Source organism: Parasteatoda tepidariorum, chromosome 10 (assembly GCF_982258835.1).
Source record: "Parasteatoda tepidariorum strain Cologne lab strain chromosome 10, Ptep-v5.0, whole genome shotgun sequence".
NCBI classification, from domain to species: domain Eukaryota; kingdom Metazoa; phylum Arthropoda; class Arachnida; order Araneae; family Theridiidae; genus Parasteatoda; species Parasteatoda tepidariorum.
The window spans coordinates 31,492,792-31,517,864 of NC_141764.1; the positions used below are offsets into that span (position 1 = coordinate 31,492,792).

The following is a 25,073-nucleotide window of genomic DNA, read 5'->3' on the forward strand; positions in this document are numbered from 1 at the left end:
ATAAACTAAAATAAAGTAAGCAACCTTAGATAATAAATATTTTATTAAATAGCGAATTCAAAAAATGATAAATAAAATGTAAACATAAATTTTACTGATATATGTTTAACTTTCAGTAGCATTTAAAAATAATTCTAATGTCATTTAATATCTCTTTTCTAATGTCATTTTCCTTGAAATGCATCTCACATACCTATAACAAAATGAATACAATATTTAAATGTGCATTTAAAATAAATAGTACATACTATATTCATGTATGAAAAATTAATAGATTTTTGTAGAAAAATTAATAGATTTAAATTTCATAATCAAATAAATTACAATATATTATGGTCAAACAAAAATGTTTAAAGTTTGAGCAAAAATTTAATAAAATACTAAAATTATTAATATTTTTATAAAATAAAACTCTATAAAAATAACTATATATTACAATAGTTTGCGATATGATTGATAAGAACAACTTAATTATTATAAATAATTTATCCACAATTTAAAATAATTTACTCTTAGTAAAAATATAATAAAGAAGCATAATTAAATTTTTAAAAATAAGAACAAATATTACTCACTTTAGAATTCTTTGCAACTTCAAAATCTCTTGGCATGGCGGCAAGCCATTTCTTACGTATTGGGAAATCCAAAATTTAATACTTTTGTACCATCAACTTTGTAAAATCCTCTGCAGTTTGGTACACAGCACTCATTGGCAATTATCCATAACACTAAGAATTAAATTAATGCTGACATTTACAACATTTGTTGAATAAATATAAATTTTACGAAGAACGTTGACACCAGAACACACACGGTTGTTTACAAATTCAAATCAAAAATATTCGCCAATTGGCTGAATGCCGACACAGGTTATAATACTTGAGAATATCGCCAATGGCTCGTTTGATCAGATTCGGAGTTTTTCGTAAAAATAGCTACCCTGACTGGTTTCCCTCTGGGCCTAACTCTACTACGTCATCATCGCCTATAGTAACCCGTCGTGAGGCTTGATTCCTTTCTAGGAGGTATTGGACAACCCCATCCTAACGAGAAAGAAGAACGGTTGTATAGGGCCTCAAAAGAAAAAAAAAGAAGAAAAAAAAAGGGGGGGGAACTAACCAGAGGATTTTTTATTTTTGTTTTTAATGAAATCTCTAGAAAAAGCTGAATGGCACTAATGGGCGGACATTTTCACCTTTCTTCAATCTTTATTTTTTTTTCTTATTTAGAACGCTTTTTCATCTTTTTTTATCATGTTTAAATGTTTTGTAGTTTTTAAAAAACAAAATCTCGAATGAGCATTAATTTCCGCACAAACTGATTGTAAATAATTGCCCTTACATTTTAACGAATTATACTGATATTTTTAAACAGTTCTTAAAAATTCAAACATCTAGAAATAGTTTTACAGCTGATGTTCTAAAAATTTTTTTTTTTTTGCTAAGTTTTTGTTTGCTGATGTTCTGAGATAAATATTCCGATGTCCTGAAATTAAAATACTAATACTCTGTAAAAAAATTCCGCATCAAATTACGGTATAAAGGTCCTGCACCTTGGGTGGTGCATCATCCGTGAAATTCATTTTACCGCAATATCTATTTTATCATGAAATCTATTTTTACAGCAATATTTATTTGAATGCAGAGATTCAATGTTTTTACGGTAACTATTATTATAAAAATTAAGAATGTTAAGATCTAATTTTTACAGTAATATTTATTTAATTACAGTGATTCAATGTTTTCACGACCATTATTATTGTAAAAAATTACTTCAGATCAGATTTTTTTGTTCCCTAAAATGTTCTGCTGAAAAGTACTCAAAAATTTGAATCATATAAAACGGTTAAAAAAAAAGGCCGAATAAAAAGTATAAATAATGTTGTGCGAAATAAAAGGATAAACAATGGAAAGTGAATCGAATAAAATAAAATTAATTTTGTTGTGCTGATTTTCTGACATAATTCTACTGATCATTTGAAATGATTGTACTGAAGTTCTAAAATAATTACAACGAGGCTCAAAAAAGGATATTGAACAACCATTTTATAATTTGATTATAATAAACTATTATTCTAAATTGGTATTTATAATCAATTATTTTTCTAAATTGATTTAATGTTAAATTGTAAGGTTTGCGTCAAAATTTTATAAGACATTGCCTGGTTATCTTTTTAAAAAATATTTACAAAAATAAATACAATATCTTTTAGAAAAGAAATATAAATTATAGCAAAGAAAAATTTAAAAAAAAATCATATTTTTTAGTTTGAATTAATATATATTATATGCAATATAAAACTACTATAGTTTCTTCAGAAAGAATTTCAAGCACATTCAGTTTTCCTTTCCAACATTTATTTTAGTACAACTGACGATAGCTATGAAATAAAATTACTATTCGTCTTTCGCGAATCCACGCACTTTCATATAATTCATAATAATAATTTTAAGGCAAAATTTTTAAAAAATTAAAGCATGTATTTTAAATTTGTATTAATATATATTCTAAGATAAAAACTATTAGCTACCATAGTTTTTTGAAAATGAATTTCAAGCACATTTATATATTCTTTCCTACATTCATTTTACCTACCACTGACGATTGCTATGAAATAAAATTACCAATCCTCTCTTGCGAATCTACACACTTCCATAGAATTCATAATAATCACTTTCGTAAAATTCATAGTAACAACTTTAAAGCAAAGACCAATTAAAAAAAAGAATATTTTTTTATTTTAATTCATATATATCCTAAAATAAAAACTACTAGCCACCACAGTTTCTTCAGAAAGAATTACAAGAACATTTATTTTTTCTTTCCTACATTTATTTCACCTACAACTGACGAATTCTATGAAATAAAACTCTCTAGCAAATCTACACACTTTCATAGAATTCATGATAATCACTTTCATAAAATTCATAATAACAACTTTAAAGCAAAGACCAATTAAAAAAAAAAGCATATTTTTTAATTTTAATTAATATATATCCTAAAATAAAAACTATTAGAAACCATAGTTTCTTCAGAAAGAATTTCAAGTACATTTATTTTTTCTTTCCTACATTTATTTTACCTACAACTGACGATTGCTATGAAATAAAATTACCAATCCTCTCTAGCGAATCTACACACTTTCACAGAATTCATAATGATAACTTTCATAAAATTCATAATAACAGCTTTAAAACAAAGACCAATTAAAAAAAAGGATATTTTTTAATTTTAATTAATATATATCCTAAAATAAAAACTATTAGAAACCATAGTTTCTTCAGAAAGAATTTCAAGCACATTTATTTTTTCTTTCCTACATTTATTTTACCTACAACTGACGAATTCTATGAAATAAAATTACCATTCCTCGCTTGCGAATCTACACTCTTTCGTAGAATTCATAATAAATTCCTTTTTTTCTCCTTATCGTTGCTTATTCTACGACTCAGTGCAACAACTGATGAATAGTATGGGGTTGAGAGACGGTTTGGACACGAAATAAAAATGATCCTCCACCACTGCACGAGGTTGCAAAAACAATTTTCGATTCGACTAAGTAATGGACCCTCTCATTTTCAAGGAGCTGCGAATAATTTAAATTTCGTCTCGGCAACTTTACCCTTTTTTTTTTTACCTCTCAGAAACATAAACGACACAGTTTGTGTACAAAGGTGGGAGGTGGTTGCATAACGAGATGGGGTTCTCAGATTATAAACTACGATGCAATTCTCGTAAGTAGACTTGGATCCTTTACTCGCAAGACTCTTATATGAAATAAATTCTTAGAAGGGAATAAATTGAAAAAATATGAGCTGGATTATTTTTCTAAGCTGAACTACAGAATATCATCAGGCCAAAAAATGGTTTTATGGCGAAGAATTTGGCGATGCGCCATTTTTGGTCTGTTACTCTTTTCTAACACCGTAATCAGAGATCGATTTGCTGATCTTGAGGTCACATTATTTTTTCTTTGAGGGGATTCTATTCTTTAATTTAAAAAGTATTATGGTGCATTTATTATGTGTATTATTTACTATAAGATGTATAGCGACTCTGAAAAAATATTAATTAATAATATAGTTATTAATAATAAATAATAGTAATAAAATAAATTGTAAATTGATTAAATATCCTATCAAATAACATTTAAAAAGTAAATAATTATACTTCCAAATAATTTATATGACAAATTACAAAGGAAATAATTCATTAAAAAATAATAATTATCACACTTGTTATGCGTAACAGTCCAGGCCATGGGCAAAGGCTTTCTGTTGAAGACTCTCCAAAACAGATATTCAAAATAAATCTTGAATCATTATTTGAACCTTTTTTTAAAGAAAGGTTCTGGGAGCGGGCCTCAATTGCTCCCTTCTAAATTAGAACTTGTAATAGTTCTGATTTGCTTGTAATAATTCTGATAAGACAATATATTTCAAGTTTTTAACATACTGATAATAATTCATTTAATAGACTTATTTATACATTTCTAATATTTAAAATTGCAAAATAATATTTATACTCCATAGCATTAGTACTTCTTTTCAATATTCGGTCACGTGAAAAAATGCATAATTTATTTTGAATCTGATGCAATTTGAAAAGTCCCACTTTATAATATAGTGAATTTCTGTACAATATCTAATCAAATTTATAAATGTTTGTTTTTGGAAGGAAGTTAGAAAATTTTAAGATATGATTCTTACTTAGAGATGCGTTCTTATGAAATTGCATTACTATACATCCATTTTTTAAATGAAGTCTTATTTTTTTGTTTAAACATAGAATACATTTATTAAAATGATATTAAGAGGGAAAATATTTTTATTGCGTCTTTTTTAAGTAGTATATTGTGTTAAATTAAATTCAACTTTTATAGAATGAAATTCTGTTTTCAACGATGCTTTTCAGTATCGTTAAATTCAAAATGAATAAATTATAAGTTGAAATTTCATTTTTGAAATGTAAACTTTTTAAACAAAAAATATTTGGGAAAATCTTTAAGTGATTGTGATTTATTAGTATCATTAATAAAAATATGTTTTTTTTTATTAGGTTTTTATACTAACTATATTATATAAAATACATAAAATACTAACTTTTCTAATAAAAAAATACTCGACAAATAGAAAATCAGTTTATTTTGGTTGATTTGTATTATGTGATGCATGCTTGATGAAATGCATCTGAAAAAAGGAACATATAGACTATTTTTAAGGAATCTATTATCTATATAAGGAATCTATTATCTCTAATAATATATTATCTATAATCTATGCATGTTTCAAATCACTTCCCTTAAATTGCGCAACATTAAATCACTTAACAGGTTCACTTAATTGTAATTGTATGAATCGATTTGAAAATTTAATGACTATAAATAATAGCTTAACTTTTAAATGAGTTTTAAAATGGTGCTCAGAAAAGCAAAAAATGATTTTAAGCAGAAGAATATGATTGTTTATTGCAAGTAAAGTCAAAACAAAGTGTATAGTTATTTACTCCTTTTTTTATAATTTATTAACTACTTTAAAAGTAGACAGAATTCAATTTTAATTTTTAAATATCATTTAAAAATATCTTCATTATTTGTTGTTTTACTATTTATGTTATTACGGAATATATAAAATATTTTTTTCTGAACTAATTGAAAAAAAAATATATTTATTATTTCACTTGAAATGAAAAACAAGGGGTAGTTAAAAAAAACGGTGCTATTTATTATTTTTTATACTGTAATATAGAAACTTCCATTTTTTTTCAAATCAGTTCTATAAAGTGAACTAGATAAAAAATGGCGCTAGGTATTTTTTAATTCATTACTTTAAAATCCAAGCAAGATGAAAAAAATATAATATCAAAAATTCAACTTTTTCCTAACAATAAATGCATAGATAAAAATATATCCAAAAGGCTATGCCGTTTATAAAAAGTATTGTTTTGGAAATATTATGCATAAAGTTTTTCTGCAGCGAAATGACTTAAATTCAGTTTGTTTCCGAACGTGGTTAAAAATGGCGAATGAAATCTTTTACCTTGTTATCCCGGCTCAAGTAAAAATAATTACCTGACAAATACCTTAAGAAAACGTATTGTTATTCCAAAGTCAGGAAAACAAAAGTGGGAATCAACAAGCAAATAACAAACAACCAAAAAATAGATTAACAGACACCGATACAGTGCAAAGAGCCAAGATGAAAAATAAAACCACATGAAAATACAAACAAATCCTCAACTTTTCTCATGCGCAAAAATCGTGCTGTATAGTTAATGAACTCTCACGCCCGGCTAGAAGTTAATAGTTTTGAGTTGTAATTGTGCTTTAAAAGAGCGCGTGAAACTGAGAAGAAGTGATTTATTTAAGAAAGAAAACTTAAAACGATTTGTATACGGCTAATTAGGAAATTTCGCGGGTCTGATTTGGCAAAACGATTAATCGTTTTCTTTTTGAGGTTTTGAGGTAAGAGGCGGGGGAATAGGAAAATTGAACGTGTTAGGTTACGAACCTGAGGTCTTTTGTAGTTTGAGAGAAGTCTGGATTGGCGTTTCGATTATTTAAACAAAGAAGAATATTTGATCACGAGTTTTTGGACCGCATGAATCAGGTTTAATTACGAAAGAAAAGAACTTTGAAGTCGAAACAATGGAGGTTATTTTGCAGCTGTCTAAACTGAAATTGAAAATAGGTGTCCATTAGCTGTCTTTATTGATTCAAGCTCGTAATGATAGTGATTAAGAAATATAAATAATGAAGTTGCTCTAAAAATATGTTCTTCTCTTAACAAGATTGAGGTGTTAACAGCAAATTATCTCATTCCATTAATATATATATATATATATTTTCATTTTTGCAACTTTTTTTTACTTATTTAATTTTCTTTATATTTTTAATTAATTTTTTGAGACTGATTTGATTAATAACGGACTTAGGACTAAAACCATGTACAATTTTTAAAGGTTTTACCAAGCTATTCAGACATAAATTAGCTAGTGACATAAAAAAAAAAAACACAAATGAAAAATGGTTTGCAATGTTTAACTTAAACTCTAAATTTTACCTTAAGCAAAAATACTCTGAAATAGTAACAATTTTTCACTGAGTGTGTTCTAATGAGGTTTACTTCAGAAAAAAAAATCGAAGTCGAAACAATGGGTATTGTTTAACAGTTGTCTAAATTCGGATTGAAAATAGCTGTGTTTATTAATTCATGTTCATAATGATAAGGATCATGTAGTATAAATAATGAGGTTGTTCTAAATCTGTGTTATTTTCTTAACAAGATTGTTGTGGTAGCAAGAAATAATCTTATTCCACTAAAAAAATTTTTTTTTACGTATTTAATGCTTTTTTTCTTAGTTTTAATAAATTTTTTGAAACTGGTTTGACCAATAACTGGCTTAAGCATAAAACCCAATACAATTTTCCAATGTTTAACCTAGCTTTTCAGACATCAGTTTTTCAAAGAAAGTAAGCGAAACAAAAAGCAAATTTCTTCTCCAAATTTCGCATTAAGTTAAAATATTCGCTAAAATTCTTAGATTATAATCATATTTAACTGAGCCGTGGTGGCTCAGGGGTTAGAGCGCTCACCTCCTAATGAGGTGAACCGGGTTCAAATCCCGAGATTGGCTGGTTGATTCGAATTCCGCACCCGGCTTGCACCGACCTCAGTGCTGACGTAAAATATCCTCATTGATAGAGGGATCATGGGTTAGAGTTCCCTTGCCATCAGGCTAACCGTAGGAGGATTTAGTGGTTTTCCTCTCCATGTAACGTAAATGCGGGTTAGTTCCATCAAAAAGTCCTCCACGAAGGCAAATTTCTCCCATTACTAGGTCCAGGAGTTCCCTTGTCTTCTGGATTGGGTAGCTGTAAACTGAAAATTCGGTCGGCTGTTCAAAGAATGATTATAAAATAAAAATAAAATCATATTTCAATGTGCTTAATTGCTACTTTCTAGTCAGATTTAATTCTGGAAGAAAGGATATTGAAACAATACTGACTGTTTTGCGTAACTTACAACTGTTACAATTGTTTAAACTTAAATTGAAAATAGCTGTATTTTTGTTCACGGAAAAAAAGTATGGTCGAAACTACCAGAATATGGTAAAATTTACCGTGTTTCTGGCTCTACGGAAACACCAAAAATCTCGGAAATTTTTTCCAAAACGCTTTGATAATGATTTAGATAAAATGTAATTACATAATATGTGATACAATTTGGTAATTTTATCATGATACCTTAACGCATGGCATTAAAAATTATCATTTGGTTCAATTTAATTTTCAGTCTTGTATTTTTCACTAAATGTGTGATAATAAGCACGATAGTTATGAAACCCAGAATGTATGTTAAACTATTACCATATGAACCGAAAAATTATCGATTGAATGGTTTAAATACCGTATATTTTGGTTTTATTAACCAGAATTATGTTTTTTCCCTCTTTTTTTTAAAAACCGGGAATGTCAATACCATACAATTTGGTAGTTTAGCCAGAATTGTTTCTCCGAGTAGAATTAAATCTAAAATTATTAAAAAATCAATGTAGTGCACTCCCGTATTCGAAGTTTGTATGAATTACAATTGTATTACATTAATTTATATTAAAAATAAATGAATGAAATCTTCATAATAAATTAGTAATTCAATAAGTTTCAGTTTAATTGTTATGTGTCTCAATAATAACCACATGAAAAATACATACATACAAAACATAGAAAAAAAAAACAATTTAGTATTAATTTTTTAGGTTACACTTTGGGAAAAATCATATTCCAACTGTCGTAAAATAATTTGAAATTTAATTAGTTTATAATATAATTATTTTTTATTCATTTGTTCAACTCTCCCAAATTTGTAAATTTATGAAGCATGATATATTTTTTTTTATAGCAGTAATGAACTTAACAGTAATGTTTCCAAGCTAAATAGATAGTTAAAGAAAATTAACTCTCAACATAGTCTAAAATGTCAGTTATAATTATTAATACATTAGACTAATTAGATAAATAAGCTAAAACATTAATATGAAATTCGAAAAATTTTGGTATTAAATTAAATAAATAAATAAAAAGTGAATAATCAATTAAAAATTAGGAACTCGTAAATCTTAAAGTAACCATCACACCCTCTGTAGAGCTTTAGCCACGAGTTATGTTTAAACGAAGTAAAAATATACGATTTCTTTTTATTCAAGCAACTGTAATTTTATTACTATTTAATCTACATATATATATATATATATATATATATATATATATATATATATATATTCAAGTTACTATAAATATCAACTCCTTTAATTTCAACTCAAATTTCCCTAATTCTAAATTTACTCTCGTAAATATACAAATGCACGGCAATGCTCTAAACTACCAGAACCTTAATTGCTCCAGTAAAATCTCTAAAGGGGAAATATACAGGAATTAAAAGAATAATATGAAATTCAAAAAATTTTGCTACCATAATAAGTAAATAAATAAATAAAAAGTCAATAATCAATAAAAAAAATTAGGTACTTTTATTTCTTAAAGTAATAATCTTACCATCTGTAGAGCTTTTGCCACGAGTAATGCTTAAACTAAGTAAAAATATACGGTCTTTTTATTTAAACATCCGTAATTTTATTACCATTTAACCATAATTTATCTACACGTATTTGGTTTCAAACATTTGTATACTTAGTTGCAGATATATGAAAGAAATAATGTTTTTCCTTAGCCATTTAGCAAAATATTTTCTTTAGAAGTAATTTTAAGTTACTATAAATATCAACTGCTTTAATTGCAACTCTAATCCCCCCCCCCTCTAAATTTACTCTCGTAAACGCATAAATGCACGGCAATGGTATAAACTGCCACAACTCTAATTGCTCTGGTAAAATCTCTAACTGGGGAGTATTTTCTCACAAAACCTCTTTCATCCGAAGCATTAACCAATCTCAATCAACCGGTTATTTCGTACTATTCATTATTTCGCTTCGCGCAGTCTTCTGTTTCTAATAATACAACTTAGGGTTGGGAAAAAAAAGGGAAAAATGACGAGTTTTTTTTTCGCTCTCTGTTTTTCTCTGACTCTCTAAGCTGTCTGTCAGTCTTTCTGACATCGAGTCTCTTAGAAAACCAGAGGAGGCTGTTCTTGTTGAAAAGAGGCACTATCTCATTTTTTTCTCAGAGGATTTGTTCGAAAGTTACCCAGAATGATGGGGTTTAAAGTTAAAAAAATAATAAACATTGGGAGAAGTTTTGGCTTGTAAACCCATGAGATTTTTACGGTGTTGGCAAACTTCCGACTAGGATATCTGCGACTGCGGATCTGGTGACACGAGACTTGCTAAGTGAAACTGGTAGCCTAACACGAGAATTTTTTGGAACTTTTTTTTCCTATAAAATTCTTCTAATCAGTTGAATGATTTCAGTAGTGGGTAGATATACAGAAGTGGGAAAAATGGAAGAATGATTAATTGAAAAATGATTGAAGAGAAATGACAAGAAGAAAAATAATAATAATAAATAAATAAACAATAATAATAAAATGAAAAATACATAAAATAAGAAAAATTTATCTCTCTTTTTTCCAATTTTATTTGACAGATTTGTTTAGTTAGTACTTTATGATTCGCCTATTCACGAGAAAAGAGGATTGATGATTTATAAATACTGAGTAGATATCAGAAGAGAAACGAAAAATTAAATAAATAAGTAAAAATAAAAAACAAACAAAAGAAGAATATCATAACATTTGTTGGGATGGATAGTTGATTTCCTTTTTCGTAAATTCTACATGAAGAAAAAAATTCTGATAAACTTACCGTATTGTATGGTAATGACATTAATGGTAAAAAAAAAAGTAGACCATAATTCTGGTAATAAAACCAAAATACACGGTATTCAAACCATTTATTAGGTAATTTTTCGGTTCATGTGGTAACGGTTTACCGGCAATTCTGATTTTCAAAATGATAGTTCTTATTACCACATATTTCGTAAAAATTGCAAAACTGAAATGTGCATTTAATGTGACGCCTTGCTCTAAGGTATCATGATGAAATTATCAAATTTTACCCCCTTTATAAAATTTTATCACATGTCATTAAATCATATTTAATTCTTAATATTATCAAAATCATTGCCAAAGTGTTTTGCAAATTTCCGAGCTTTTTGGCGTTTCTATAAAGTCAGAAGCACGGCTATTCTGGTAGTTTCGACTATACTTTTTTCCTGAAGTGTGCAGGTTAGAAATTTCAAAGCATGATGAACCCTTATCTAGTTAAAATTTGTTGCATTTTTAATATGGTGCTGTGATTCACATTATTTTGCTTCTTACTATGATTCAACTACTTACAGAACTATGGTTCAACTTCTTACAGTAATATGGTTCAAATTCTTACAGTACTATGGTTCATCTACTCACAGTACTATGGTTCAATTTGAGGGGAAACACGGTTCAATTCAACATCGTATTACAAAGTAGTACCGTATTATTACAAAGCTATTACAAAGTAGTACCGTATTATAGTAAAAAACTGATATTATAGTATGGTTCAACGTTATACCGAATTTTCTTTAAGTTTAAGGTACTTCTCCCCTCAACTCGTCAAACCTTCATTAAAGCTGTTGCATTCTCTTTTTTCTTTCCTAAAGCAAAGCAGATTGCTATGATCAAAAATCTTACTTAATTTGAAGCTACGAAGTAACACTTGCACTTCCACACTAAAAATTCCACATTCGCTAAACTTATTCACAGCTTTTAATTTTCGACTCTGTCATCATGATGTGAATCCGATATAATACTTCGATGACCTCTTTGCTAAAAATATTTCGATAACAACAACAACATTAGTGTGGTTTGCCAATATTTAATAAATTTTATTGAGAAATATGCTTACTAGCCAAAGATATGACACAGCAAAGAAGTAAGGATCGTATTGCTTCGCAATTTTAACGACTTACTATCCTGTAAGAATTAATTTATTTGAGTTAGGTAATTGGATATGGTCTGTTAAAATAATAGTTATAAAACACTCGAGTTTCCCAGTTGCAAAATCAATAAACTGCACTTTGGTCAGAAGTTTAATGAGTTTTTTTTACAGTTATAACAAATATCAAATTGTTTGAATATTAATTACATTACTATTTCAATTTTAGTTAACTTTGCAGTATTATATTTCTCCCGTTTCAAACGTTTCATTTAAAAACGAGTGATAGAAGTTATTTTTCTCATTTCACACATTTCGTCTAATTAGGGATCAACAGGCTTAACATCTGGGATACTTTTTTGCTTAAAAAAAGTTTACAGTGGATGGTCCAAGTTAAATGATATTCGAAGTAAATCACAGAATGTAAGACGATAAAAAAAGGAAAAATGTTTCATTAAAGTAAAATCTTGCAAATCAAACAAAACTTAATTGAAAAATTTCAAGATCTTACTAAAGAATATAAAATCAATAATTTAAAGCAAATGTCATAATAAGTTAACCTATTTCATGCTAATGGTACATTGTTTATTTTTATGATTATAGATCATTGTTTATTTTTATGATTATAGATCATTGTTTATTTTCACGATTATGAATCTTTGCTTATTAAGGATCAATCATAGTTTTTGCTGTGCAATGCTCAGATAACAATAAAGAATTTGCTCAGACAAATTAGATTTTATATTACAGAGACACCTGCGTGTATTTGTTTTAATTTTTTTTTATCTGTTTCTGCAATGTAACTGTATGGTTATTCAAAAAATAAGCTATCTATTTTATTTTTAAGCAATATAAGGCATTATATGCATGAATTCTTCTTCAAATTTTAAACTCTGATTTAAAAGCAAGTTTACATTGCTTACACATATCTTGATTTTTCGCTATTCGTTCCATTGTTCAGTGTGGTTTTTGAACCTTGGATCGTCTTAAGTTTACTTGTATACTCTCTAAGATTAAAAGTTTCACCCGCTGTTATTGTTTTGGTTTCTCTTTGTTCTTGTTACTCTTTCCGCTTTATTTTACTCAATTTTCGTTTTGGATGGTGAATGTGTCGCTAAAAATGACGCGGTAACAGAAAACAAAACACAATCGTTCTACGAAAAAGAAGAAAAAAAGAATCAAAAGCTGTAAAATAAAGACCAAACAGTATCAATAGCTGAATTGCTGCCAACAAAAAAGATAAACCCTCTACTAGATTACAATACAAAAATACCGTCTGCTTTTAGTTTATGTACACACACACAGAAGTAGATGACAATAAAAAAAAAACTACATAGAAGAGAAAAATTATAAATACAAGACAGCTGCAAAGCTTCAAGGACCTGAAAATACAAGTGGCTTTTTGGACGGTATTGCTGTAACCAACAAAGATGTTGGCTACAGCAAAGATAAATTTCTTTGAAGGTGGGTTTGCTTTTGATGCAGCATCACATCTCATTACGCAGTGTAAACAGTTCCAGTGTCAGCACCATCAGCAATGTTTCTGGAGACGGTTCCTCTGTCGGTGGAAAATGGATCCCTTCTTGGAACGGTATCAAGAACGGGAACGGTGCCAGGAACGTTTGAGTTTTCTCTATCAATCACATTGTGTAGTCGTCTATGGGAGTGAATGATTAATACCAGGTATGCGGTAATGGGTATTGCTACAAGTATTACACTTCGTGCTTTCGCACTATCTGGGGAATGGATATCGGTTCAGGTAACTTACTAAGATAAATCTCTTATCTGCGAACTTGGGGGTATTTTTTTTTTCTTATCATCTTTCTTAAAATATATTTGAATGGAACCATATAAATGTTTCGTTGTGGGTGGAAATTGAATGGAAAGTTATAAACTGATGGCATCTAAAAGCGTCGTTTACAAAATTGTTGCCAATTCTAAAATAGCAAAGTTAAGACTCACACGAAGAAATGTACAAGTAAATGCTGTAAAAAAATTTTTTAGTGAAACAAGTTGTTTCAGTCAAAATTATTAATGGTTTCCACTCTATTAATTTAAGGACAATTTCGCCATTTTGTACCGCTCGTATAGTATGAAATAAATGAATATGTTCGTAAAAATTTTTTTTTTGATACGTATCTATGCCTGAAATATATATAAGAACAAAGCGCTTTGCATAAAAATAGTTTTTATCTATTTATAAAAAAATATATAAAATTGTAAATTCTGATTGCCTCATCGATGTGAAATTATCTTTTAAAAAGCATATGAGTTGTATTAATAGGATATGAATCAGTTTAAAAATTCCGTCATGAAAGTTTAAAATTGAATCATGGGGTCTCAGAAAACTGTAATAAAATTGACAAAAAGAATTGCTTTTGTTGTCAGTGATTTTCCTTTCTGAGTGGACATTGAATGAAGAGTTGTAAAATGATACCTAAAAACGACGATTTTGAAATCGTTGCCAATTCCAAAATGGCAAAGTTTAAAACTAAATTCAAAATTCACGTGAATAAACAGTCCTTTAAAGAATATTCCTGTGAATTTACGCTAATAAATGCCAGCACTCAAGATGTCAGTTCTTTTTAAGTCGAAGCCCGTTATATTGAACTTGGTATATAATGAACAATCGCTTGTAGCAAACTTATTTAGTGATTCCTTCTGAACTCTCATTTAACTAATGTTTTGTATATTATAGTGGGCTGCTGAAAAATTGATAGTTCTTTTACAGTGAGCTCTAATAACATTTTCTCAGTTTTTTCAACTTTAAACTGCAAATAATGGCATTTATTTAAATTATGTCAAATCTTTTCTTGCACGCTCATCATCATTTTTAAACTAAGACGAACAAGTTGCTAAGTAGCACAGTCGTCTTAACCCCCCTTCCCCCATGCCGAGGAAGGACAAGAAATTTCAACAACTTTAATCTTGAAAGCGCAATCGGCATTAAAATTTCCGAATTTTTTTTTTCAATGGAAAAAATAAGGTGAAGAGATTAACTAATTGTTGATTGGTAAACTCGATTTAAAATCGAATTATAGTCAGTCGAAAAGCAATAATCTCTTCCTTAAAATGTAAAATTAATTTAATACTTTTTCCATTTAATATTTAATATTTGATATATGCAATCAGTTAATAATTTATAAACAAATTATGTGCTATCGTAATTGCTATTTCCAACAATATTTTTGTCATATGATAAAAAATAATTTTTCAAACTATCAGGATATAAGGAATTACTGTTTATAGTGTACTCATTATTGGGTCTACTGAGAGTTCAGTACAGCGGGATTCGATTAAAAATTAAATAACGCAGTTATCACCGGGTTTCAAACCTGGGGAACCTCTTAAATAAGTTAACGCATTAACCATTCTTCTATACTGCCGCACAGTTTAAGAGGATTATAAAATCATATAAAATTTTTTTGTGAAAGTGGTCATGACGTCGGAAACAAAAACTATTATGGTCTCTTGTTGCCATTAATATTGACTTCTTTTCCCTTTTAATTTACTGGAAAAGTTGGTTATACTCTAGAGATTATGTTATACGATAATATCTACTTCAAAAATTTTCATAATTTTTTAATATTACGTAAAGATTGAGTTGTATAAGTAGGGTATAAACCAGTTGAAATCACTGTTTTCAAAAACTCACTATAAAATTTTGTAACTGAATTATAAGGCCTAGCAAAACAATAGTTATGTTGATAAATGCTTGAAGCATTTTCGCGAGGGAGAAAACAATTTTATGCAAAACAATTTTATGCTAAAATGTTTCGACGAAATTTCAGTAAAACGTCTCCAGTAAAAAAAAAAAAAAAAAAATTTAAAAAAAAGGAACAAGAAAGAAATTAATAAAACTAAGCTGTGAGAAAGCAAATTAAAAAATTTGAATACATACACTAAAATATTCACGGTGCAGATTACATTTTTGTTGTAACTTTTCAATTTTCATGCATTGCTAAGTTAATTAGCATGAAGGAAAATAATTTTTTTCTCACACATTTGAAAGTTTATAAGATCAGCTCAGTATCCTAAGATATCAGTAGAAACAATTATATCGTGTAAATTAATACGAGTATTGAGTAATCAACGATTTTTATTTGTTGAGAATTCGAATGTAAACTTTAATTGCTTAGCACTTACACTTAGCACTAGTCATTCTCAGACGCTTTATGTCTTAAGGCAATGGTTTCTTTTTATTTTTTTCTGGGATGCTTAGGTTCAGAGAGCAAACTTTCAAAAATATAACTGCACAGATGATAAACTAATAATATTTTATGATTGTCTAAGAAGTCGTGGGTTCGATCCCCACCGGCCGAAGACTCCCCGTGTCGTAAATGATGACAGATGCACGTTAAATCTGTCGAGTCACAAAGTCCTCCACGTTTCCATCACATATCATACCTCTGAGGGTACTGACCCAGGAGTTTCCTCTTGGATTGGTTCAAAATTACAAGGCTACGGAGTTGAACATTAGTTGTGGTATACCCAAATTGGGTCGGCTGTTCAACGACGGTTATAATATATAAAATAAAATATTTTATGACGTGTATGTAAGATTTTAACCACTTAAGTGAATTCATTTAAAAGGTTCTCTTCATTATTTTGCATTAAAAAATTTCAGTAAAATTTTAGTGATCATAACATCTCAATGAAACTGATTTCTTAATTATGTTAGAAAATTATATTTTATCTTAGTTAATTTATTAATTGTTCCGAAAACAAATGTAAATAGGCATGTTTTCCCCTTTGTCGAGGAATCCAACATTTATTCTTTGGAAAGTGGGATCATCAAAATTCACTACATAGATGCCAAATGAAAATTTTGTACTTTTTTTTTGGTTTGTCACGCCGATTGATAATTCATAGATACGGGAGACATTTTGAGCTCTATGATCTTTGAATCACTCCCCAAAAAAGAACATCTTTTGTATGTCTATAATATATTATTGAGATAACAATGAACATACAACACTTGGTTCTGATTTGATATTTGGGTCTCTTTTCCTTTGAAAGGTTCCTGAAAATTTCAGTGAAATTTCGGAGAATCTTAACACATTAATAAAACTAATAAATTAATTATATTAGGAAATAAGATATTATTTTAAATTTATGATTTTTTCCGGAAAAAAATATAAATTAGCATGTTTTCTCTTCCAATAATCCAAAAGTGCTATTTTATACAACAATATTTAGGCTTCGGTAAAGTGCATCATCAAACTTCACTACATTTATGTCAAATAAAAATTCTTAACTTCAGAGTTTGCCACGTCTATGGATGATTGATAGATTCGGGAGACATTTTGAGTCACAGGATGTTTAAATCACTCTTCAAAAATGAAGATCTCTAGTATGTTTATGATATAGTATTTATTATTGAGATGGCAATGCGCAATGGTTCTCGTTTGATGTTTGGGTCTCTTTTCCTTTACTGTAGGGTTAACTTCAGTAAAGGTAGTAAGGTTAAGTAAGATTCAGAAAGCAAGGTTATCTTCTTTTTTGTAAGGTTAACTTCACTCATCAGTACGAGAATGTTGACGATAATTTAACTCGTTTAATTTTTATTCTAAACATAATCACATTCTACATAATACACATACACATTTATTCTACATAATTACATGCCTTCAAATTCAGTTTTTTTCAAATTTTAATTATAATGATTTTAAACTTACTTTGTTGTCAGTTGTGTGAAAATGTAAACGACTTTTTTCTTTACATCTGCTTTATTGTCGCAAAAATTTTCCTCATAATGAGACATTAAATTAACTTAGATTTAATATACTCTATTTAATTAACTTAAATATAATTTAACTTAAATTTTTATTTGATACATTCAGAACTAGTACAGCGAAACTGCAATTTTTATAATTCCATTTTAAGTTTTTACAATTCCATTCCAAGCTCTCATAATCTCATTTCATTTTCATTTATGCGAAAATATATACTTCATTTAAATGTAGTTTAAGATTATTTTGATTTATTAATTTAGCTAAATTTCAGAATTGAAAACTAAATTAAACTCAATAAAGGGTTTTAATGTCATGTTTTAATGTATCATAATAAAATTTCCGAATTTTACCATTCTTACCAAATTTTATTCATATACAAAACCGTATTTTAGTGTTAATTTCTGAATATTGATGGATGACTATATCTAACCAAATTAAGATTATTTTGTCAACTATGCATAAATTTATTACAACTGGGTAAATTCGGTGCATTTTTTTTAAAATTTATTTTTATTTGTTTATTTATTAATTTTATAGTTTAAAAATAGAAAGCAAAACAAAAATGTGTAATGTAATTAGTTTCATGCTAAATAAAGTTGTTTTTGACAATTTTCGCTCCTTTTCTACCTTTTTTTTAAGGGGGTGGTGAGGGGGTAGTTTGTTTTATGTTAAAGTGATTTCATACTAGTGCTGGAAAAATGAATGTATTTTCCTTTTTTTTTCTTTTTTATAAAAATGGAGTAATTATTACAAAAAACTTTTTATAGTTGTTCATTGTACATGTTGCGATTAGTTGTTATGAGTATAATTTTTCAAATAATATTTTTTATTTAAAATATTCACTAATATATGGCAAATTTAGATAAGGGAATCTGCTCTGAAGCGCCACCAAACGGGCGAATTGATCTTTCAATCAGTAGTTTGCAGACTAATAAAGAAAAATAAAAAAAATTTGTTTATTAAATAGCAGTATATTAAATAATTTAACGTAGTAGTTACTTTTTTTTATTGTGCATGCTTCGAAAAATATTTATATAATCTGCAATAATGTTTTTTTTTTTTTTGTTCTTTAAAATAACATATTATTTTGGAATGAATTCTGAATTTCAGCAAACGAAAAACTTGATCTTAAAATCAGTAGTTAATTGCCTTAAAAAAAATTTTCTTGCACATTGAAACAGTGAGAAAAATAATTAATTAATAAATAAAAAACTTACTTTGCATAACTTTTGCTCCAATGAGTTGATCTTCACACACTGACAAGCAATCTGGTTCTCGATAATTAATGGTTCATAGGATCAACTTTATCCATGTTAAATAATTAGTGTTAGCTATTAATTAAGTTAAAACAGAACCAAACAAAAAATATCAGAGAAATTTGTGGATAAGATTCCTTAACTTAATTAATCAACTCTAATTAATTAACATGAATGAGATTGACTCGTGAAAATCCGATCATTAGAACAAAAGTTATTCAGGTTGATAACTTCTTTTTTTCGTTGCTTACTGTACATAAATAGTATAATGTAATCAAGTTGACGTTATTTAGCCTAACAACCTCACTACTGATTCGGTAAATTGCGATTGCATTTTTTTTTTCTTTGATTAAATATCAATTTGAAACACATTGAATGTATGCTAAAATTAAGATCGATCAATAATATCGGAATTAAATATATAATAAGGGTGATTGAGAGTAATGTATATTAATGGTGATCGATCGTATCAAATATTAAGGGTGATCGTTCAGAAACGCCGATGCTTAAATATTTTATTACCTCGTATTAATGAAGTTATCTCCTAATAAATTTGTGTTTTAAAATCTACAAAAAATGGAATGATATCTATATATATATAAAAAATTTACATAAATATTATATACATTTTTAATTTACGCAACTGTTAAAGTTGATAATTTGTTTCAAATAATCTAAAATATTAATTCTTTTTGTTTAGGGAACCAGGAGATAAACCAAAGACTCCAAATTCAACTGGTAGCACAAAGCAAGACGCAAGCAGTCCATCAGACAGCAAAAACGACCGCCGCCCGAGCTCATCTGATAATCACCACAGTGGTCAACATCACTCTTTAAATCTGGATTCGGACAATGCCCCCCTCGGATGCTGTAGTAGTGATAGCTCAAATGGCATGTTTGGAAGTGGAGGGTCTGAAATCACTAAACTCAGTCCCACGCATCCAGCATTTGTCACCGCAGGGCCGACGTCAGGAGCCGGCATCGGCCCAACAGCGGGTGGAGGACATTCCGCCGCGGCTTTAGCGGCAGCAGCAGCGGCTGGTTTCCGCTTTGGTCCAATGGGAGACCTATCGGTGGCTCTACCGAACAATCTCATCTCCAACCACCTCAACGATCTAAGTTTAGGCCTAACAACTGGGGGTGGAGACTACCATCAGTCGTTATGACAACAAACCCCCGGCGGGGGGACGAGTGCGTTGGCTGCCCATCATCAAGTGACCAACGCAGTGACCACCGCCGGTAATGGGGCTGCAAACCCGATGTGCGTGATAGTGACCAGTGAAGGACTCTTGCCCTATAGAAACTCTCTAGTTACACAGCCTAGTTTGGTCATGCCAAAATACAGTGAAACGCCCCCCTTTTTATCGAACTACTTATGAAAATTCTATTGTTGTAACGGGGATACAGTTACGGGCTGTTGATTAATCGACTTTTACATACTGGTGATGATGTTTTTAGAGTATTTTTAATATATTTATTTCTGAATCAGTTCTTATATTGTCTAAAATGTGGACTATTGCTGATTATACCTATTAATATAATAATGTCTAAAATATAATAGGGATTGTTGCGCAATTGAAACTTAAATGTCGTTTATCTTCTTTTTAATTTAAATATTTATTACTTTTTTTCTTTTTTTAGTTTGGATTAGAATGTTATTGTAATTTAAAATTAAGTTTATTTTAAATAATATTCGGTTGAAGGTTGTGATCATTTAGGAAACTGTTAAAATTATGTTACTTTTTTTCTCTCTCCCTAAACTTGCTCCATTTGACAAAACTCTCTGCTGACTTAGTAAAAAGCACTGCGGAGTTGAACAATAAGTTTAGCATTTTGAGGCATATTATCACTCAGATTTGATGCAAAATAAAAGGATCTGAAGATCAACAATTTAGCATTTATTAAACAAAACAAAACAAAAAAATAGCCGTACACGGCTTTGTAATAATATTGACAATTTGCTGTAATATTAATAAGTATTCAAATTGAACCAAATAAACCATCGATCAAATGTAACTATAAAATTTATTCAAATATAATGAAATTCTCATGAATTTCAGAATTTTTTTTAGTTTGGATGAGAATCTTCATGGTTTTAGCTATTTTTATTTAAAACCAAGTTTACTTAAAGTAATATTCGGTTGGTTGAAGGTTGTGAATAATTAGAAAAACTCATTCATAAATAATTTCACCCCTTTTTTTTTCTTTTCCTGCATGATCTAACGAAACTAGACGCTGACTCACTTTAAGTAAATATCACTGCATAGTCGAACCAAAAATTTAGTATTTTTAAGCTTATTATTAATCAGATTTGCTGCAAGGTGATAGGATCTGTAAGTTAAGAATGGTTCAATTTAGCATTTATTAAACAACAAAAATATTAATAAAAGATTTTTTAATAATATTGATAATTTACTGTAACATTAATAAGAATTTAAATTGAACCGAATAAACCATCAAATGATATGAACAAAATCATATGAATTTATAAAATCGTTCAAATGAAACTATAAAATCGTATAATCAAGTTTAAGATATGTTATCTTGTCAAGCAACGCGTCAACAAAGCATCAAATATGCTTGCATCAAATATGCATTTATGCTTTTCAGAATGTCAAATAGCAGCAAATTTGTAAATTTACTCGGTATTATGGTCCAATGTATAATAATAATTATTTTTTCATGCATCTCTTCTTTTACATTTTAGGAGTATTATTTAATAGAAATAATTTATCTGAGAATTAATTCATGAATATTTAAAAAATAAGGAATTAGTCTTAGAATGAATTAATCTGAGAACTAAATGATAAAAATTGAAAAAAAATATTAATATGAGAATTAATTGATGAAATTAAAAAAAACTAATTGATCTAAGAATTATTTGATAAAAATTTAAAAAAAGAAATAATTGATAAAAATTAAAGGAAGAATTAATTGATAAAAATTCTGGAGATTAATTGATGAAATAATATATGCTTACAGTACTTTAAATAAAGTAAATCATCTGAAATTTTTGATTTATAAGTACAGCATCATGCACAGAATTTTTGAAATTGCGTAATCGGAAATTTTTTCTCTTATTAATAATAGTTCATGGTTGTAGACAATTATCGCTAAATCAATATTATCAAGAAATAATAGCAAGAAATAGTGAAACTTAGGATTATTTACTAACAAAAAAAATTTCTGTTGCAACAGTTTTCATTGCTCATTAAGCACTCAGCCGGTTAATAAATTTTTTTCTATAAATATTTTTAATGTAACCTGAATAAGCAATGAAAAAAAAGGATTTCTGCAATAAATTAGAGGAAAATTAGCAAAGATGGGGAAATATAGCTGCTATACTACTTGCACTTAAATAAAAAATTTCATACAGGAATACGAATAGAATGTATCCCAGAAACTTAGCAAAATATATTTAAAAAGTTTCAAATAAAAATTGAAATTTTATATACAATAGAAACATAAATCGTCACAAGTAATAGTGTAGAACTATAGTAATTATTTTTAAATTGTGATTTTTTTTTTTTTTTTTTTTTTTTGTGAATCATTTTTTTTCCCAATATCTTGCTAACATTTTTCTACTTTAAAGATAATTTAATTTTTACTAGAATCTTCCTCAGAAAAACTTATAGTTCATGTTAGAAGAAAACAAAAAATCAATAGTGTCGTATGCTCTAACAATATCAATATGACATATTAAACCTCCGTTTTCGGATATTTATACCCGAAGTTGTAACCTAAATTCTTTAAAAAGAAAGAGTGAATTTAACACGCTCTTATGTTCAAGCAATTTCACTTTAGGTGCAGTTCTTTACAATAAATATTTTCGCACGCACAACCTATCGGATTATTAAAGTTTGCAGCTATTTGGGGAGCATTATAGATATACACCTAGTGTGTATTGAAGATTGGAATTCTTTTCTTATCCAATTTTGAAAAGAAGTTCTGGTTTCTTTGCAGATAATGTTTATTCAATATTGCGAAGAATGTAGCAAAGTAGGTGTGCTATTATTTAAAAAAAAATATTATTTGAAATTGTAATAATTTCTTTGCGGTTATTTTAAATTACGATTCTGATATTTTATTTTTTTCCCCTATTATATAATCCCTATTGAACTGAATCTAGAATTTATGTATTTTATTTAAAACTTTATTAAAGTAAAACGTTCCTATAGTTTTTTGTAGTAAGTTTTAATTAGCCTTAGAATTTACTTTGTAAAAATAAAATTCACGGTATTAAATAAGTATAAATTTACCATAACTACTTAATTGCAAAGTTATCTACAAAGTATAAAATGTTTACTTCTTTACATAGATGAAAGAGAGAAAGCTTGTCATAAAAGCCTTATTAATATTTAATATTTAAGAGCCAATTGTTTAAGGTTTAATCAATATCACTATAACAGCAAACCAATTAACAGCACGATTTTGCTAAATATTAATGAGATTAGGCTTATTATTATTTAACCTGAATTATATATAAATTGTATAATAATAAATTTGAATAATTATTAAATATGAACATAATGTTAAAAATTATTTGAGCAAACCTTATTATTTGAGCGTTTTGATTACTTTTTTTCCCGATGTAATTGTCATTTAAAACTTTTTAATTATCATTGAAAATTAGCAAATAGCTTTCTTGCCAATTCATAGCAATGTTTAGAAATGATATTTTGTTCAATTTAAAAATAATACTAAGATAAAAATTTGATAAAAGTTAGATTTTGCTAAATATTAATGATATTCAGTTCACTACTATTTAGCTTAAATTTTGAGTCAAAATATTAAATATTAAAATCGAATTGGACAAACCTTGTTATTTGAGAGTTTTTATCAAAATTTTTTTTTTGGATGGAATTGTCATCGAAAATTTTTCAATTATCATTCAAAATTCATTTTCAATGATAATTAGTCATTTAAACAATTAGAAAATTAGCAAGAAGTATTTTTTATCAAATTAACATTCATAGTAAAGTGCAGCGTTGATATTTTATTCGATTTTAAAATCATACCAAAATATAAATTTGACATGAAAATGAAATTATGAATTTTGATTTCAGACGATGACCTCGAGCAAAGTCGTATTTAATTTTAACACCAAAACTTTCAACACCAAATTAGTGCGAAGCAAAAAATTATAAACAAAACAAAAAATTTTGACACCAAATAATTATAAACAAAAATTTTTGACACCAAATTAGCAATAAACTACTTTTTTTTACATTGTTGTTTAAAGTGATATAATTTTTATTAATCTTATTATTAAAATTTACATACATCTTCTTTATTGATATTTGAATTGAATTTTTATACCAATCATGTTTTCAATAAAATAGAAGCTTTCTTCAAATTTTTTATTTTGAAATTTCAAGTGCAATCAAAATAAATACTCAATTTTGAATTCTTCTGTAGTATGTGAATATTAGTGTTAACATTTTTCAGCAAAACGTCCTTTTACGGTGAGTGCGCATGCGCATCAATATTCTCGTTACATTCCATGAATTACAAGAAAAATGTTGATTGTGTATAGCCTAGTCAAAGCAATCTAAATATAAAAAGACATGGAGTGCTATGGGAATTTTATTCTTATGTGATATAAATTTAAGATTCATTCATGTATATGTACAAAAGTAAAATAAATAAAAGTAATGATAGATTATAATTTGGATTGTTTTATTTTATGTGTATTAGTAATTTGTTGCTGAATATTTGTTAACTTCTAGCAATGGGACATTAAAACATACATTTATGGTATGCTTTACATGCATGCACTTTTAGATTAGTTATAAGTAATTAAAACTCCGTTAATGTGCATAATTTAAATGTTTGTAGAGCTAGTATGATGTCAGCATCGTTTCAAATAAATCATATGTAACAATTTAAACAGGGAAGACAAATCTTTATTTCACAATTTCAATTTAAAGACAACATTTAAGTACAAAAGCATTTTTTCTGTAATATATTTTTTTAACACAAACAATTTTTAAAAAATATTCTTAGTAATAATTACAACAGCATCATTAATGCCAGCTATATAAAGTGGAAATTTCAAACTGCCTTAATAGGTCATAACAGTTAATTAAAAAAGAAAAAAAAACGCTGACCAAATGTGGCACAGTAATAAGCTCTTGTTGCAGTAATAAGATGATGA

The 25,073-nt window shown here is 27.9% G+C and overlaps 1 protein-coding gene across 1 annotated transcript in view; it reads left to right on the top strand.

Moving 5' to 3' along the window:
• Positions 1-21,821, top strand: part of LOC107455071 (homeobox protein six1b) — a 52,895-nt gene extending 31,074 nt beyond the window's left edge. Inside the window, exon 2 of the mRNA XM_016072487.5 lies at positions 19,617-21,821. Coding sequence (XP_015927973.1) covers positions 19,617-20,082 — 466 coding nt within the window. The 3' untranslated portion in view covers positions 20,083-21,821. The remainder of the gene's footprint in view (positions 1-19,616) is intronic.
• The last annotated feature ends 3,252 nt before the right edge of the window (positions 21,822-25,073 follow it).